At 33.2% G+C, this 20,990-nt stretch overlaps 1 protein-coding gene across 1 annotated transcript in view; it reads left to right on the forward strand.

Moving 5' to 3' along the window:
- The first annotated feature begins 8,885 nt into the window (after positions 1 to 8,885).
- LOC149777714 (contactin-5-like) overlaps positions 8,886 to 20,990 on the forward strand; it is a 116,879-nt gene continuing 104,774 nt past the window's right edge. Inside the window, exons 1-4 of the mRNA XM_089940416.1 lie at positions 8,886 to 8,987; positions 10,458 to 10,736; positions 14,577 to 14,891; positions 19,406 to 19,699. Of these exons, the coding sequence (XP_089796542.1) occupies positions 8,912 to 8,987; positions 10,458 to 10,736; positions 14,577 to 14,891; positions 19,406 to 19,699 (964 nt within the window). The 5' untranslated portion in view covers positions 8,886 to 8,911. The remainder of the gene's footprint in view (positions 8,988 to 10,457; positions 10,737 to 14,576; positions 14,892 to 19,405; positions 19,700 to 20,990) is intronic.

The raw sequence follows: 20,990 nt of genomic DNA on the forward strand, positions 1-20,990 counted from the left end.
ATCCTCAAACTTTAACGGGGGTTATTGTGATATTGTTTTTCATTATGTAGCTGTTATCCATGAGCTTTAGACAGGCTGATGTGATACCTTTTATAGTGCAACATTGACATACATCATTGGCATACAACATTGTCATATGTCATTGACATACATCATTGACATACATCACTGACATACAACATTGACATACATCATTGACATACAACATTGACATACATCATTTACATACAACATTGACATACATCATACAACATTGACATACATCATTGACATACATCATTGACATACATTACTGACATACATCATTGACATACAACATTGACATACATCATTGACATACATCACTGACATACATCATTGACATACAACATTGACATACATCATTGACATACAACATTGACATACATCATTTACATACAACATTGACATACATCATTGACATACAACATTGACATACATCATTGACATATATCATTGACATACATCATTGACATTCATCATTGACATACATCATTAACATATATCATTGGCTTTGTTTTTATTACCTTTAGTCATTAAAAATTCTAAACATGTAAATTTACATGCATATGGATGTTAGTGATGTAAATGGACATACAGGTGGATATTAATAATGTAAATGGACATGCAGGTGGATATTAATGATGTAAATGGACATACAGATGGATATTAATGATGTAAATGTAAATACATGTGGATATTGATGATGTAAATGACATACAGATGGATATTAATGATGTAAATGGACATATAGATGGATATTAATGATGTAAATGTACATACATGTGGATATTGATGATGTAAATGTACATACAGGTGGATATTAATGATGTAAATGGACATACAGGTGGATATTAATGATGTAAATGGACATACATGTGGATATTGATGATGTAAATGGACATACAGATGGATATTAATGATGTAAATGGACATTCAGATGGATATTAATGATGTAAATGTACATACATGTGGATATTGATGATGTAAATGGACATACAGGTGGATATTAATGATGTAAATGGACATACAGATGGATATTAATGATGTAAATGTACATTCATGTGGATATTGATGATGTAAATGTACATACAGATGGATATTAATGATGTAAATGGACATACAGGTGGATATTAATGATGTAAATGTACATACATGTGGATATTGATGATGTAAATGGACATACAGGTGGATATTAATGATGTAAATGGACATACAGGTGGATATTAATGATGTAAATGGACATACAGATGGATATTAATGATGTAAATGTACATACATGTGGATATTGATGATGTAAATGGACATACAGATGGATATTAATGATGTAAATGGACATACAGATGGATATTAATGATGTAAATGTAAATACATGTGGATATTGATGATGTAAATGGACATATAGGTGGATATTAATGATGTATATGGACATACAGATGGATATTAATGATGTTAATGGACATACAGGTGGATATAAATGATGTAAATGGACATACAGGTGGATATTGATGATGTAAATGGACATACAGGTGGATATTAATGATGTAAATGGACATACATGTGGATATTGATGATGTAAATGGACATACAGGTGGATATTAATGATGTAAATGGACATACAGATGGATATTAATGATGTAAATGGACATACAGATGGATATTAATGATGTTAATGGACATACAGATGGATATTAATGATATAAATGTAAATACATGTGGATATTGATGATGTAAAATGGACATACAGGTGGATATTAATGATGTAAATGGACATACAGATGGATATTAATGATGTAAATGGACATACAGATGGATATTAATGATGTAAATATAAATACATGTGGATATTGATGATGTAAATGTACATACAGGTGGATATTAATGATGTAAATGGACATACAGGTGGATATTAATGATGTAAATGGACATACAGATGGATATTAATGATGTAAATGTACATACATGTGGATATTGATGATGTAAATGTACATACATATGGATATTAATGATGTAAATGGACATACAGATGGATATTAATGATGTAAATGGACATACAGATGGATATTAATGATGTAAATGTAAATACATGTGGATATTGATGATGTAAATGGACATACAGATGGATATTAATGATGTAAATGGACATACAGATGGATATTAATGATGTTAATGGACATACAGATGGATATTAATGATGTAAATGGACATACAGGTGGATATTAATGATGTAAATGTACATACATGTGGATATTGATGATGTAAATGGACATACAGGTGGATATTAATGATGTAAATGGACATACAGATGGATATTAATGATGTAAATGTAAATACAGGTGGATATTAATGATGTAAATGGACATACAGGTGGATATTGATGATGTAAATGGATATACAGGTGGAGATTAATGATGTTAATGGACATGCAGATGGAATTTGGAGATGTAAATGTACATACAGGTGGTTGCTAGTGATGCAGAAACTTCCGATTCCAATTAGTTATATATTTATTTATCTTTAACTAAATATAACTATTTTGCAGGATTTTTCTGTTAATTCTTTCCTTAAAGTACATGTATCTTAAAAATACAAAACTTTCAATTCAAATTCAAAAGAAGTTGAAAGAAAAGCTGAGGAATGAAAACCAGATCTTGAAAATCAGTCTTATGCTTATTTATTCACATATTATATACACAGGGGTCTCTGAAATGCTTAATTACGCATATTTGGACAAAAATTTTTTTTATCGGGACGCACAGAAAATCACTTACACAGGAGTCCTCCATACGCATGCAGTAGCTGAGCGGCAGATTCAAAAGCTTGCCATTTCTGCTTCAACCACCTGCTGAGTGGGAAAATGTGTTGATCAGTTGATCATTTTAGCTGTGCTGGTATTTACAGTGACAGAACTCAGTGGCTGAAAGGCCCCCAGATGTACATATATGTTGTCTTTATAAGAGTAGATCAAAAGAACATGATGCAAAGACTTCTCCTAGCTGCGGAGTAGTGGGAAGTCATTTACATGTATGATCATGAGATATCATGAGATCTGTATGATCAAGAGATATCATGAGATTTGCATGATCATGAGATATCGGATGTACATGTTGTCATAAGAGTAGATCAAAAGAACATGATGCAAAGACTTTGCCTAGCTGCTGAGTAGTGGGAAGTCATTTACATGTATGATCATGAGATATCATGAGATCTGTATGATCAAGAAATATCATGAGATTTGCATGATCATGAGATATCAGATGTACATGTTGTCATTATAAGGGTAGATCAAAAGAACGTGATGCAAAGACTTTGCTTTGCTGCTGAGTAGTGGGAAGTCATTTACATGTATGATCATGAGATATCATGAGATCTGTATGATCAAGAAATATCATGAGATTTGCATGATCATGAGATATCAGATGTACATGTTGTCATTATAAGAGTATATCAAAAGAACAAATGTAGTTTTCATTCATTTCCTAGTGTAGCAGAAGAAGTAGTACATGTGACCTCGAAATCAACACACATCAAGACTTAGATAAAATGTCGTTTCAAAATTTGGATAAGTATTTTGGAGTTAAGCGGCAAATTGACGAAGACTGTAATGAGATTCAGGAGAGTGCTGAAGTTGTTAGAACTGATAGTTCTGATGGGACAGTAGATAAGTGTAAGAAAGTATGTGATGCTTGGCTTTTTGGTTGGAATAAGGCCTTTGCTTAAATTGACGAAATTCAGTCTCACTCAAATGGACAAACAAGAGCTATGTGTCAGTGGTGTAAAGAATTTGGAAAACTAAACTCATCCACTTGTTCTTCTCATCTGGACATTTAGTCACTTCAGTTATGCAATAGTTGCTGAATGACGTCATCAGCAGCCATATTTGTGGTATGCTGACAGATTTACAATTGACTTTATGCGGTGTTTGGAAGTTGAAATAAATTCCTTGAATCTCAAGATACTGTTACAAAAATTCATACATAGAATGCAAATCAGGCTTGCTGTTAGTATCTATATTTATAATTTATAAGTTGATTTTGCTTCAGTGTGCTTAGTTCAAAATGGTAATTTTTTGGTGATTGCATATAGCAGAAACTGCCAGGTTGCCCATCATCCAGGTAAATCAGGAAGCATCTATATGCTTATGGGGACTGCAACTTTTGCTGGTGGGACTCCCATATTTACCAAAATAGGAGTCCTGGACTCCAAGTTTTAAAACCCTAGTGAGACCTGACACATATGCATATACTCTGTTACTGTGTTATTTTATACATATTCTTACGTTACATGTTTAGGCTCAAATAAACAGTAACAAAAGAATGAGTGAAAACAACAAGCTTTGAAAAATTTAACAAATAATTTAATTCCCTGGAAAAATGCTGTACAAAGGAAAAAATAACAACTTACAGTTTTAAGAATCAAATCCAAAATAATCCAAGAATAATCCATGAATTAAATTTTAAAAGTCCCATAAATGAAATGTTCTAATGAATTCAAGTTCGAATCCCAAAGAAGATTCCAAAATGGTGGTGATGACGTATACTGTAGTCATTATGGTGTTGTTTCGTCTACAGCTCTTTTTTATTCCATAGTCAATAATATTCCGGTGTTTGAATTTCAGGATAAAATTTAAATAAATGTCTTTGTCCAATAATTCTGTATGAGCACTCAAATATTTCCAGGAAAAAGAATTAATCCTTTTGAATCTAAATAATTTGAATAAAAATTAAAATATAACTCCAAAATGACACAACAAAATAAACATCTTTATGTCCCAGTGTTTAGAAGCCCGACTGAGAAAATTCTCTTAGACATCGGTATAAACCTGATTACAGCACAATTTTGGAAAACCCAGAATTGCTAAATAGAGGCTCTTTACATAAAAATAATTATGTACTCCTAGTATAACCTTGATAAAAACCAATCATTTTACTTGACCTTCAATCAAGACCAGGAACTAGGTCAGAAATAGAAACAGGGTTTCTATTATTACATATTTATGAAAAGATTCAGGTCAAACTGAATTTTCTGGAAAATATCAAAATCCTAGTAAACAAAATTACAGTACAATTAAAAATAAAAAAACAATTTAAAACTTACAAACAGACAATTAAATAGAAACAAATATAAATTGAATCAAATATATGCAACAATTTGCATATACTTTGTTACTGTGTTATTTTGATCCAGATACCATATTGACCACTGATGATGAACCAAACTCTTATATCCTAAGATATAAAAAAATGGTATATGGAGACGCTGAGAAGACAAGCTTTAAAAATGGGGGAATTATTGCATGGATTTATTGTCCCGCATCATTGTATGGTGGATACGTTGAGCTTACATACAAAAAAAATTTAATCTATTCAGTCCTCGAAATCCACAGAGCTTTTCTGTCAATTCTATTGTTCATCTTAAAAAATGATGACATACATAAATCCATCAATTGTACAAAAGAATACAGGACTTAACCAAACACACTTAAATATGCCATTCCATTTGATATTTATGTATGCAGTTTTAGACATGGTTACAGTCTTCATTTTATATATAAACCATGTGGAGTCATATTTCTAAAGTTGTCAGAAAGCAGTACAATACTGTCATCAATACTAATAACTGACAGACCATGTAAGTAGAAACTTACAGATTTAAAGTAAAGTGAATTAACAAATAAAAATATATATGTTTTTGGTACCTTTCAACTAACTAGGAAAAATACAATACTTTTCAGCAATGAGACTAACTGATTTTTTAATAACATTCTAAAAGGTGTGAAGAGCATCATAGTAAATTTGTAGTTTAATGTAGTTCTGTTTGGTTGTACAGGATTTGAATATTTGTGTCTTGGAGAAAATAAGCAGAAAATAATCATGTACTCTTTTGACTTTTGGATTTAAAAAAAATCAAGCATCAGTTTAAGAAGAAATGAAGATTTTGACTTGCATCAGTTGCTATATATATATATATATATATATATATATATATATATATATATATATACCAGTATATATATATCAGAGGGGTGTGCAAGAGGGGCTCTTTTAAAAAAGTGGCACAGGTTTGGGCCACAGTGCATGTTTTCAGGCGTAACACATAGGGTATACTGATATACGTACTTTTAAAACAAAAAACACTTTTGGGCACAAATTTAGAATGTAAACTTTCTAGAAATAAGAAACAAGCAAACTTCCACTGATACAAGTATTCTATATTAAAACATAATAATATATGAAATTAATACAACACAGTACTGTTTTAAGTCTCTGTTTAATGTTATGTACAATGTGGAGGGGATGCTAATAAGGGCAAAGGGGGGGTGTGCATTAAAGACAAATATGCAAAGAGCATGTCTTTATTTCCATCAAGTGTGAGTACTCTGTGCCAGAGATGTCAAATCATGAGAGAATTTGTAAAATATATGATGTATTTCTGAATAAAGATTTAAGTTCAGAAAATGGCTTGATGAGACATGAAGTAGTTTCAAAGGTCAATGAACTAGTCATGAAGGTCAATGAATCACTCACTTCTCAGATGTACTAATCCGAACAAAGAAAGTACATCATTCACTGTCACTTTGTAGAAATGAGAAAATTAATCATATGAATAATCGGCCATATTGAGAATGATGTTTATTGGGAATCATTAATTTTATTATGAAAAAAATAATAAAGAGGGCAGATATCGTCATTACTAAACATCGATAAACATCATGAAATAATTATCAATAAAGATAGCAACATTAGTTACGATGTCATGCATCGAAATAGTCATTGGTACTGGGTATGTATGTCTCTTAAATCAGGACAGTCAAAAGATTTGTAAAACATATCTGAATAATATAATAGTGACGATATAAAATGCATTTAGTTTGTAAATGTATCACCATTTTTGTTGATACTTATCACATTATTGAAAAAAAGACAAAAAAGCTATCAGTGGATGTGTCTTTAAGCAATTTTATTTAATTAAACCAAATATATTGTTAAAAAGATAATATTTATCAGTCAGTATGCTTACATACTTAAAATTATTGGAAAGTCAGTGAAGTAAACTGGAATACATAGGCTATAATAATGTTGCATGTTGTAATAACCACTAGCTTTATAGAAGGCAAATAAGGAGGGATATATTTTTTTATTTGCCTTAAGCTATTTAAATGTTTACCCTCTTAGTATGTGCCCTGAAACATCTGCAAATACTACAAAATAAATACTTTAATTTGTGCTCTTTCACTCACTTTTAGATTTACTGACCAAATTATGTTACATCTGCTGCCAAAATGATATCTCATGATCATACAGATATTTATTGTCTCTTTTCCGGATTTCAACCTTTCTTAATTGGATTGTTTCAAGTTACTTGACCGTGTTATCAAATTCAGTATTATATATTTTATTATATTGTATGTACTATACTCTGTATGTTGTAGTTTATTATATGTTTTTTATTGTTTATTTTATATTTTATTATATTGTATGTACTATACTCTGTATTTTGTAGTTTATTATATGTTTTTTATTGTTTATTTTATATTTTATTATATTGTATTTACTATACTCTGCATTGTGTAGTTTATTATTTTATATGTTTTTTATTCTTTATTTTATATTTTATTATATTGTATATACTCTGTTCTGTAAATCTAAAACCAGAAATATTTTCTGTTGAGGCAAAAGTATGAAACTGAAACTTAAATGGTAATATGTTGTATACCTCAATATGTTCTTATATCCATGTAGCATTATTGTTGATGTTGTGATCGTTCCGGTGGCCTAGTGGTTAAATTGTCTGCCACGGATGTGGGAGGTCATTTGTTTTAACCTCGGCCGAGTCATACCAAAGACTTCTGAAAATGGTACTAACAGCTGCCTCGCTAGGCGCTCAGCATTAGGAGATTAGTGTTAGGACTGGTCAGCCTGGTGTCAGGATAATGTGACTGGGTGGGACATCATGCTACATGTCTGCGGCATGATTCCCCAGTGCTAGACATCACTTTAAACTGGCACACTGCAGACATTGTAGCGATATGACTGGAAAATTGTTAAAGCTACATTAAAAATCTAAATCACACACACACACACACATTGATGTTGTAGAGCAAGTTATTCAGAGACTTACCAGTATCCTTTTGTGAATTTTTTAGCTAGGCAAGTTTGTTGAATTTTCAAAATCTTAAAACCTGTCTGCCATCATACCAACTCATTATCAATTGAAAATGTGTTAGACTTGTTGATGGAAACGGTAATTGAATAATGCTACTGATTAAAAGCACAAATCTTGGATATCTTTGAAACCCTTTGGAAAAAAATCCATGGAAGCATCAAACCATTATCAATGTGCAGTCAGTAGTATGTGTGACAATTTAATGCTTTTCAAAATATCAAGTACTTGATGTACTCTCTGCATAAACTTTCTTGTGATATTCAACAAATTAAGGATTATAATGATTTAACAGTTGTATAAGTATTTAAACATGTTTCTCTAAATACAAATCTGCAATTTTACGATAACCATATTTTTGGAATTGAGTAAACTTTACTGTGCCATGCAAGTAAAAGATTTCCTTGTTTTGAAAAACGGTTGAATATTTGAAGTCTTCATTTGTATAGTTTTCTTGCTGTTTGGTATCAGATTTAAAATTGTTTGCTTAATTGAAATAATAAATACATGTGCTGATAAAATATGTAAATAACTTAGATGTCTGAATATCCCTGATCCCCTTCTAGTGAACCATAGAAGCATTTGAAGTTAGAATTCTAAAAGTGCAGCTTTGTAAAGTACCATCATTTTAATTTTCAATAATTCTTGCCATAGTTTTTATTAAGAAAAAAATTCTAAAATTTGTTTTCTTTTTTTCAGGTGATGGAGAATACTTGATTGTCATGACAGAATGGTGCAGATATGTGTTTTCCCTCTCTGGATGTTCATTTTTATTCATTTTACATCACTATGTCTAGCTAACATAGGTAAGGAATAGTGCAGACTTGACCTCATCAGTTAAAATCTGACATTTACTTCCAAAAAAAAACATGTTCATAAATGACAGTGCTTAAGTGTCACTTTTATTAATTTTCGTCTCATTTCCTCCAAGTACCTGTCAGACTCTAGTAGCCATAGGGTGATCTACACGATAACTTTGCTGGCCACACTACACATTGAAAGCAGAAATCCATTGAGTGGGAAATTAATTATAGGAAATGACTAAAGTGAAGGCTTTATTTGGGTCTAAAAGCATAAGGTTATATTTAATACACAGTATACACAGCAAAAACTTGACAGAACTGTCAGCAGTCGTCATCTTCAGGCTGGCCATTAAAATTATTTGGAGTTCAGAAGACCATCTTTCTGTATAGTTTCTGACCTTGACCTACATAACATGGATGACTGCCCATAACAGATAATTTTTGTGGTCATTTGAGCTATCATTTTGACCGGTTTCATTGTTCTTTGCAATAATGTGTTTACCTGCATTGGAGTTTAAATTTTTTGGTTTATTTTTAAACACTTAGACTGTTTGGCTTAGAAAATTATAATGGAATTATACTTTCTTGACACCTTCATGATCTCAAGTTTGGGTGTAGAAAAGGGCAGTAATATTACACTTGCTTGACACCTTCATGATCCTGTGGTTTGGCATAGAGAATCATAGTGTTATTACACTTGCTTGGCACCTTCATGATCCTATGGTTTGGCATACAAAATCACAGTGTAGTTACACTTGTTTGACACCTTTATGATTCAAAGCTTGGGGATAGAAAATCACAATTTAATTACACTTGTTTGACACGTTTATGATTCACCTTGTAAATACATGATACATACACAGTATTCCCTCATTTTAATGCTGTCTGTGGAAGCCAAACACTATATTTCATAGTGTAATCACCTTGTAAAGTACATGATACATACACAGTATTCCCTCATTTTAATGCTGTCTGTAAAAGTTAAACACTATACTCTATAGTGTGACCACCATGTACATGATACATACATAGTATTCCCTCTTTATAATGCTGCCCATTAAAGCCAAACACTATACTCCTTATAGTGCAACCACCTTGTAACAATCTACATGATTCATACAAGTGTATGATATTCTTTCATTATAATGCCATTTTTGATCCATACATTTTAGCTTATTCTAATGGCATGATACACAGTATTTCCTCATTATAGCACTGTCCATGGTAGCCAGACAGTATACTCCGTATAGTAAAACCATCTTATAATAAAGTTCATGATACTTATAATTCCTCTGTTTGTGTTATGAAATGGAATCCTTGACTGTCAGTGCTGTATTACAGGATTTGAATTATTATGAGGGGCCTTAAAGAGAGGGAGTGATGTACATTCCTGATGTTGGGATAGTTTTATTGCTATGTACTTTTTTCAAAATGTGAAGTTGGTTAATAAATGACTTTTTCTCCCATTTTCAGAATGGGGACCAGTTCCAGAGAGTAATGTGGTTGTGTATGGTCAAGATTTATTTCTGAACTGTCCAGCTGTGCTAATATCAGGTGTCACTTCTGACTCATACGTGTCCATCTGGCAGTTTAACGAGGGATCGAGGCCTGCAAAAAGCTCCATATTTAGTAATCACACATTGTACATCCCAAACATCCAAAATGAGGATCTGGGGAACTATACATGCAGTGTTTATGATGAGAACAGGGGGGAATTGCTCCATTCATCATCTACTAATGTATTTCATGCCTGTAGGTATTTATCTGCTTTGTGCTGCCTAATTGGGAGGCTTTTGTCTCACGTGTTACTTAATGGCAGGGCTTTTTTCTCAGATATATTACTGAATGGCAAGGCTTTTGTCTCACATGTGTTACTAATTGCTGAGCTTTTGTCTCACATGTGTTACCTAATGGCAGTTCTTTTGTCTCAGATGTATTACCAAATGGCAAGGCTTTTGTCTCATGTGTTACCAGATGGCAAGGCTTTTGTCTCACATGTGTTACCTAATGGCAAGGCTTTTGTCTGAAATGTATTATCTCATGGCAATACAGATTAATATATGTACATTTTAGCATATTTGTTAGTGATACTAACAGAATTACCCAATGTATATGAACAGGAAAGAGAATTTTAACATGATGGGGACAAGATTTGTGTCAGGAATGACACTTTCAGCACTGATTATAACACTAAAATGTGAAATAACCTGCAACACTTGGTTCCATGCCAATGAACATAACAGATGATCAATACAAAGCATGAGTTAATTTATTTAAACTTTGTTTTCACATCCATCAGCAAATCTGAAAAGCTGCAGGAGTCCAAAGATGAAGAAAATGGACTCCCAGCAAAAAAGAATAGACCAAACAAAAGAAAAGTATTTGCACTTTTAAAGAACACTGGAAACAAATTGGCTATGGGTCAGATATCATCAGGACAAAGGAAAGATATGTTCAGTCTTTTTGAAGTTCTCTGATATAGCTGACAGATCCAGCACCCTGTACCATGGTACAACAAAACTAAAGGCTGATTTGACTTCTCTTATATTAATTTTGAGTTCTGTGACAGTGAAAACAAAATCCATTTAAGACTACTGGAGATTTTTCTCAGATAAGTAAAGAGAGGAAACTGCATTGTTTAAAAGTACTTTGTTCGTTTATTGAAGCTCATACATGTAGCTCTTTTTTATTGAATTTGATGTTCCTCACAACAGCTCAGCAACTTGGATTTCTTTATATGCATGTTGGACCTGACTCCCTCAAGGCCTGCAATAGATGTATGAGAAGGCCTGCAATAGATGTATGAGAAGGCCTGCAATATATGTATGAGAAAACATAAAGATTTTCATGTTTTGACCTTTTGCAGATTCTGAATCCTTAAAATGCCATAGTGCACACAGTCATGAATATGACAGTGATTTACCATTTACTAGATCTCAAACAGGCTGTTTACTAGATAATATGGAATAGTAGTATCTTTGATTAGTACCAGGATTCAAAATATAATGTGTGAACCCTCCTACAGCCTTGAGCTCCTGGGCCCTGTATTGTAATCACATCCTAAACCTTGAAGCTCATGAGACCTTGTATCTTTATGAAGTCCTACAGCACTGAAGCGCCCAAGTCCCTTTATCTTAATCAACTCTTAATGCCTTGAAGAACATGAGTCCCTGTATCTTAATCAACTCTTAATGCCTTGAAGAACATGAGTCCCTGTATCTTAATCAACTCTTAATGCCTTGAAGAACATGAGTCCCTGTATCTTAATCAACTCTTAATGCCTTGAAGAACATGAGTCCCTGTATCTTAATCAACTCTTAATGCCTTGAAGAACATGAGTCCCTGTATCTTAATCAACTCTTAATGCCTTGAAGAACATGAGTCCCTGTATCTTAATCAACTCTTAATGCCTTGAAGAACATGAGTCCCTGTATCTTAATCAACTAGCACAGTCTTGAAGCCCCTGAGTATGTGTATCTTAGTCAACTCCTTGTTTTCTCCAGACTTATATTCAACTTTCTGTTGCACAGCAAAAAAAGATGCAAAGCTGGCCAGGTGACCATGTGAATTTTATATCTCACCTACCACAAGCACGTGCTTGAAGTAAAATGTTCAATTGCATGGCTGTATGTTTTAAATGTATGCCTAATAATTAATATAAGATTATATGTCAACTAAGCTTGTTTTAAGCAGTAATAAGTGAAGCTTCCACCCCTTATTGTAATTTTAGACTTACTTCAGGCTATCTGCCATCATTTTACACAATACACAACAAAAAAAAATGGTAGCTAAATGTTTATTCTTCAGATATATAATGATATATACATCTTATTTACAACTCTGGCAAATATTGGAGCAATGTTGGCACATACTGGGAGCAACTCGGTGGCATTTATTGTCAGCAACTTTGGCATATAATAGCAACAACTCTGTGTTACATATTGGGAGCAACTTTGACTTAAATTGTTAGAAACTTTGACTGTTGGGAGCAACTGTTGCATATAATGGGAGCAACTTTAGCTTATATTGGGAGCACTTCTGGTATATACTGGGAGCAGCTCTGGCATATATTGGGAGTAACTCTGGCATGGGAGCAAATCAGTGGCATATATTGGGAGCAACTCTGGCATATATTGGGAGCAACTGGAACTTGTTTCATGTGATACATTTCATGGTTTTGTACATGATCGTGTTTTCTGAGTTAGATGTTTCTGAGAGTCTTGAAAGGGAAACATCTTTAGATTAGAAAATGCATGTTTTGTAATTTAAGATGTTCTTTAATTCCATTCAGTAATGGTCATATTTGAACCTTGAAAAAATTAATTTCATCCTGAAAAAACCCTGGAAATGACCTGGAAATTTATCTTTAGAAATACATGGAAACCATATCAGTGGCATATATTGGGAGCAACAATCAGCAACTCCAAAAAATCTGACTAACTTGTAATGTTATGCATATATAATTTGTATTGGTTTTTGTCTTTTCTTAATGATTATATGGTATGTATATCTGTTTGGATAATTGGCCTTGGTCCAATATCAAGTTAATGGTCTTCCTGACCAGTGAGATTTATTTTGTAAACAACATAATACATAGCTAATATTTTTCAGTGATTACAGATCAAATATTCAGATCATTATTATTGGAGGTGAACATGTTTACCTTTATCAGAATGTAGGATATTAGGTTTTCACTTGGAAATTCCTAAATTTTTTGACAACTTTGAATGTTTTAGAGAAGAGACTGACCTACATCCTGACTGATTATTGTGTCAAAAGGTTTTAATATCAATGATATTTACTTGACAAATTACTTATTCCTGCTTTAAAAGCTGAAGCAGAATCAATTTTTATTGTTGTGTTCAATTTTTAGTTTTGATGCAGTTATTTATTTAAATTATTCACTGGAATGACAGGGTGCTTAGTACTATTCTTGGACTAAATTATTAATCTGCAATTATAGTGATTTCAGTCAAGGACATATTGGATTATATTAATTGTGATACATCAAAAGACTGTTAATGCATTGCCTCATTCCAGGCCATTGGCACAATAATGCATTTGAAACTACAGGCACATCAGCACATTTAATATTGGAATTTATTTGGAGGAACACCACTATAATTCAATTGGAACTCTATACATTTGAACTTGTAATAGAACTTTTAGGACTATTTGGGATTTAATTTTCTTATAAATTTCCACTTTTTATTCCAGTAAAATAGATTATTGATTGAACTTTAAAAAACTTATTGGTTTTCACTCATTTCTGTTAGTTAGTTTATGACCAATTGGTGCAACTAGTTATGGAGCTGCATGTACCAATCAAGGTGCAACAAACACTGGTGTTGCAACAGGGACATTAACTATGGGCATGCAACAGGCTACGGCAGTGCCCTTAAGACAGTGAACTACTGCAACTTAGGAGCTGTATATGTACATGTATTACTGGGGGCAAGAGAATGAAGTAACACAAAATGAACACCACAAATGAACTGCTATTGAAGTCATCAGATACAAATTTGCCCAGAGGGCCTCTCCCAACACATGCATAATCTCATAAAAAGTTTGTATTTTTAACTTCTCTTTCAGTCATCCACACGTTTCTTGTAAGTCCTGCATCATTGTATGCCAACGAAGATGATATCGTATCGTTTAACTGCATCACTGGAGAAAGTGCACCACCAGCAGAATTGTTCTGGGAGTGGAATGGGCAACCATTCCAAGGAGGGGAGCAGTACAATGCCACCTATGGGGGAAGTGGAGACAACTCTTTGATCAGACAGCACACAATGAAACTGGTTCTGAAGGCAAAGCCTTATTTTGATGGAACATTTAACTGTGTGGCAAGAAATACATTGCTGAATATAAATGTGAGAAGTTTGACTGCTCTTTTGTCTACTATTGGTGAGTTCATCATTAATTGATTTGTGACACCATCTTTGTCTTGATTTTACCATTTCTGAGTACTTTTAATTATATGCATATTTTATGAATTTTAATTTTGGTTTCATGGATTCAGTAACTATCTTTAGACACATGGCAGATGGCTTTAAAACTCTGTATGAATGTACAGTTTATGCTTTACCAGTACTCTGTATGAATGTACAGTTTATGCTTTACCAGCACTCTGTATGAGTGTACAGTTTATGTTTTACCAGTACTTTGTATGAATGTACAGTTCATGCTTTACCAGTACTCAGTATGAATGTACAGTTTATGCTTTACCAGTACTCAGTATGGATGTATAGTTTATGCTTTACCAGTACTCTGTATGAATGTACAGTTTATGTTTTACCAGTACTCAGTATGGATGTACAGTTTATGCTTTACCAGCACTCTGTATGAATGTACAGTTTATGCTTTACCAGCACTCAGTATGAGTGTACAGTTTATGCTTTACCAGTACTCAGTATGAATGTACAGTTTATGCTTTACCAGTACTCAGTATGAATGTACAGTTTATGCTTTACCAGTACTCAGTATGGATGTACAGTTTATGCTTTACCAGCACTCTGTATGAATGTACAGTTTATGCTTTACCAGCACTCTGTATGAGTGTACAGTTTATGTTTTACCAGCACTTTGTATGAATGTACAGTTTATGCTTTACCAGTACTCAGTATGGATGTACAGTTTATGCTTTACCAGCACTCAGTATGAATGTACAGTTTATGCTTTACCAGTACTCTGTATGAATGTACAGTTTATGCTTTACCTCTACTCAGTATGAATGTACAGTTTATGCTTTACCAGTACTCAGTATGAATGTACAGTTTATGCTTTACCAGTACTCAGTATGAATGTACAGTTTATGCTTTACCTGTACTCAGTATGAATGTACAGTTTATGCTTTACCAGTACTCTGTATGAATGTACAGTTTATGCTTTACCAGTACTCTGTATGATTGTACAGTTTATGCTTTACCAGTACTCAGTATGAATGTACAGTTTATGCTTTACCAGTACTCAGTATGAGTGTACAGTTTATGCTTTACCAGTACTCAGTATGAATGTACAGTTTATGCTTTACCTCTACTCAGTATGAATGTACAGTTTATGCTTTACCAGTACTCAGTATGAATGTACAGTTTATGCTTTACCAGCACTCTGTATGATTGTACAGTTTATGCTTTACCAGTACTCTGTATGAATGTACAGTTTATGCTTTACCAGTACTCTGTATGAATGTACAGTTTATGCTTTACCTCTGCTCAGTATGAATGTGCAGTTTATGCTTTACCAGCACTCTGTATGATTGTACAGTTTATGCTTTACCAGTACTCTGTATGAGTGTACAGTTTATGCTTTACCAGTACTCTGTATGAATGTACAGTTTATGCTTTACCTCTGCTCAGTATGAATGTGCAGTTTATGCTTTACCAGCACTCTGTATGATTGTACAGTTTATGCTTTACGAGTACTCTGTATGAGTGTACAGTTTATGCTTTACCAGTACTCTGTATGAATGTACAGTTTATGCTTTACCAGCACTCTGTATGAGTGTACAGTTTACACTTTGCCAGTACTCAGTATGAATGTATAATTTATGCTTTGCAATTTACTAAGCAGTAATTATTGTAAGGTTCACAGTAAATTTTATTCCATTTCACTATAAAAAATGTTTACATATTTTTAATTTCAGTCAGCACTATTTTCATCTTCAGAAAACAGTGGCTTTAGGTTTCATAATTCTAGTTGGTTTAATATGGCATTGAGTAGGCTGTCTGTGCTGTACCCAAAATATATACATGTAAACAGCCTGTAAAATTTATAAAAATTATCTTTTGCCTAACATTCTATTCTTTCATTCTTTTCTGTACTCAGTTAACTCAGAGTTGTACAAATATTATTTTGCCTTCAGAAATTTAAGGATCTCATAATGTAAGTTTTTAGCATCCAAAATGAGTTGGCAAGAAACAATATAACCCAGAAGGGGTGATTGCCCTTGACTTAATATAACCCAGAAGGGGTGATTGCCCTTGAATTAATATAACTTAGAAGGGGTGATTGCCTTTGAATTAATATAACTTAGAAGGGGTGATTGCCCCTGAATTAATATAACCCAAAAGGGATGATTGCTCTTGAATTAATATAACCTAGAAGGGGTGATTGTCCTTGAATTAATATAACTTGGAAGGGGTGATTGTCTTTGAAATAATATAATCCAGAAGGGGTGATTGCTTTTGAATTAATATAAACCAGAAGGGGTGATTGCGATTGAAATAATATAACCCAGAAAGGGTGATTGCCCTTGAATTAATATAGCCCAGAAGGGGTGATTGCCTTTGAACAGTCATGTACGATTGTCTGCTTTGATTTTTGTGGTTTGCCTTAGAAAAATAGGTCAGTGTTAATGCTTTCATTACCTTATGTGCCAAATCAGATAAATGATGGTGGTCATTTAAATGACAAAGTCTTATGAACAAAGGCTGCCTAATTGTGAGGCTTTTTTTGTCTCACATACTGGATGGCAAGGCTTTTGTCTCACATGTGTTACTAATGGCAGGGCTTTTGTCTCACATGTGTTACCTAATGGCAGGGCTTTTGTCTCAAATGTATTACCAAATGGCAAGGCTTTTGTCTCGTGTGTTACCAAATGGCAAGGCTTACAAAGGCTAAGGTTATTAAAAGTGCAATAATCGTATAACATTTATAACACTGGATATCAGATAACAAAGTTGAGATAATATCACCTCATACATAATTGGTACCTTAGAGTCAAAGGTTTCTGGTTTAATGTAATTAAAGCATCTAAACAAGTGTTTCTGTTTTGTACTTTATATAACTTAGTAATTGAAAAATTTGACATGAAATCATTCCTGGCATTTAACCAATCGACAACTTCTAACTCGATCGAGTAGGTGACTGAGTCAGTAGGTGATTGAGTCAGTAGGTGGTTGAGTCTGTAGGTGATTGAGTCAGTAGGTGGTTGAGTCAGTAGGTGATTGAGTCAGTAGGTGATTGAGTCAGTTTTTATCCTTTTAGACCTTAGTCTTTGATAGCAAAGAAAATTCTTCAATCCTGCTGTGTTTGTTTTAAAACTAAATATTTAAAACCAATAACATCTTGAAATGTATTCCCAAGATTTTCCAAGATCCATTTTGAGAAATTCTATGATGATAAAATGAGACTCTAATAAGGCAAGATAAAGGATAATACCAGAGTAAAATATGTTTTTCCCCACCAGAACTGGGCATCATGTAGCATGTGTATCAAAATTATCTTTTAGCTGTCATTCTGTACCTGTATGTTGAACGAGTAGCCATTGAGGTAAATCTCTCTTGTGTCCATTTTGAATTCTGACCATTGTGAAAATAGGTGAAAATTCGCTTGTCAGAAAAAAATGTCGGTTTAGACACAAAGCTTCAAAAAAAAAATTATGAGGAATAGAAAGCAAAGTACTGATGTGCTCAAATCCAAAGATACCCCACAAACCTTGACAGAATAATTGCATGTGAAACAAATGTATTATTTGTAGTTAGTATGATTTATCATGCATGGTATGATGTTTCCACAAATATTGTTGCAAACTGTTTTATTAATGCATGGGTGTGTGAGCAAACAGATGTTATTACCAATATTAGCAATGCTTTGGTGTGGAGATTTACACTAATGTCCATACTGCACTAATAAGAACAAGGGAACTGTAACAGAAACACCTATGTATGTGCCGACAGTTCTAGAAGTTTCTTCATGGAAATAAGTAATGACAGTCTTGTTATGCTAGGTCAGCATTATTTGTGGATGTTCTTTTCAATGATTTTTTAAAATATAATACCAAGTGAACTGTAATTGTGGACATTCTTGCTATTGATGTTTTGTGTATAATGTTTTTGTAACATCTCTCTTTTTTGGCAGTAATTCAAAATGATGTGCACTTTGATAAAACTTCATGTTGGAAAACTACCACACTTCCTTTTATAGTACCATAGAACTTTGATTATCCATCAGGGTGTGGGACCGAGGCCATGACAGATATGAGAATAGACGGATAATAGAATTTGTACATTAAAAATATTATACAATAGACCAGGTCGTCAAAAAATCATAGTATTTACATATGTACATGTACCTGTTTTTAATATTTTAACATATAATGCCGTGATGGTTAACAGAGACTGACGGTTAATCGGGTGCCAGATAATCAAAGTTCTATTGTGTTGTCACAGAATAATATGATGTTGGGGAAAACTTCAGCAGCAAATTTTTATTTTTAGACATCGCCAGGGAGAATTACATTATATTTTGAACATTGCTTATTGGATAAAATTTCCTAATATGTTAAAATGGAATATTCTCTAAAATTTCATTACACTTCAGTATCATGATTTACATTAGAAGTAAAATTTGTGTAATCTGGTTCTCTCAGCTTTATACTTTTAGGCTCATGAAAACTTTATGATTTATGTTTCTTTCAGAGAGAGAAGGCCCACCTTACCTTTTAGAGGAATTGGTTGTGACACAGATTCTTGCCCCCTCCACAGCCCCTCTGGTCCTGAACTGCCCAGTAGATGGGAAACCTAAAGTATCAGTGTTCTGGTTTTATAATGGACAGAGTACACAGCTAGTCAACACAACAGATTTTTTCATATTGAAAAATAACTCACTGTATTTCCCAACCCCCAGCTGGAAGATAGATGGACTGTACAATTGCAAGGCAGTCAATGAGCTTGGGTCTCTAGTCAGTCCCAATATTTCTGTCACCATAGCAAGTAAGTCTGACTTACACATTGTTGTTATTCATAATGTTAATATTCGTTCTGTCAGATTGATAAGATATCTGTTTATGCCCAAATACAATAGTCCCTCACTGTAAAGCCACTCATTATAAAGTATCCCTTTTGTAACATAAGCAATCATGAATCTGATTAAATTGTTTGACCATCACCATAAAGCCCCTCAATGTACAGTATCCCCTTCTTGTAAGATGGGCACAGAAATGTGGACAAAAAAGCCACAGAAATGTGGACAAAGAACATAATGCAGAAAGGCCTGTGCATTGTGTAGTTTCATTAAAGAAATATCAAAGCTGTTGAACAAACATTACTTTTAAATCTTTTGACAGTTTTGGTTTTGTTGTGATTACTATGTAAACAACATGTATATTGACATGAATTAGACTGAATCAGATTTCTCAATTACCTTTTATCTTCTAGGACTACAATAATGACTGCATAATGACACAAATTTGTACTGAACTAGATTTTTCCATTATGGTTTATCTTCAAGGGCTACTGTATAATGACATGAATTTGTACTGAACTAGATTTCTCCATTACTTATTATCTTGTAAGACATGTTTGCATTTATGTTCTTAAAGATCATTACAAGTTTTTATCTACATGGGTTTGAACAGGGTTTCAAAACGCACAAAACATTCTTTGCTGAGTAGACATGAGTACTGTGTTAAAAGGCAGATTGAAGTTACATCCAGAGTGATGTGGGTTGGAAGTTATTATAGGATTAAATGATCGTGTAAATTTGACCAAATCACTCACAAATAAATAGAGCCCAAAGGACTTTATGTTAACTTTGTGAGTGATTAGGTAAAATGTTCACTTTGATTAGTACATAACCATGATGATTTAATCCTTATACTTACTTACTTTCTGTCATCATTTCATCGACAAAATATTCACATTTTAGGTAGATCAAAGCTTTCTTACATTAGCCTCTTCACTGCGATAGAATACAAAGCCTGATTTTTGCCTGCCAGAATAGCCTCTTCACTGCGATAGAATACAAAGCCTGATTTTCGCTAGCCAGAGTGTGTAGATTCTTTATATAGTTATAGGGTAGAGTGTCAGAGCGGGTCATGCCAGTCATATACTGTTATGATGATTATTCTAATTTATATAAATTAATCGATTGGTGATGTTTAAACTGGTTTATACCTTACGCTTAAATTTGGCACTTGCTGTTATAACATTTATTTTTCTTGGTTTCTATGCATTATGATCTTTCAGAAGCATAATTGTGTCCATTTTTGGTGGGAAAACATTG

Source organism: Sinohyriopsis cumingii, chromosome 17 (assembly GCF_028554795.1).
Source record: "Sinohyriopsis cumingii isolate HCF-2022 chromosome 17, ASM2855479v2, whole genome shotgun sequence".
Classification (NCBI taxonomy): domain Eukaryota; kingdom Metazoa; phylum Mollusca; class Bivalvia; order Unionida; family Unionidae; genus Sinohyriopsis; species Sinohyriopsis cumingii.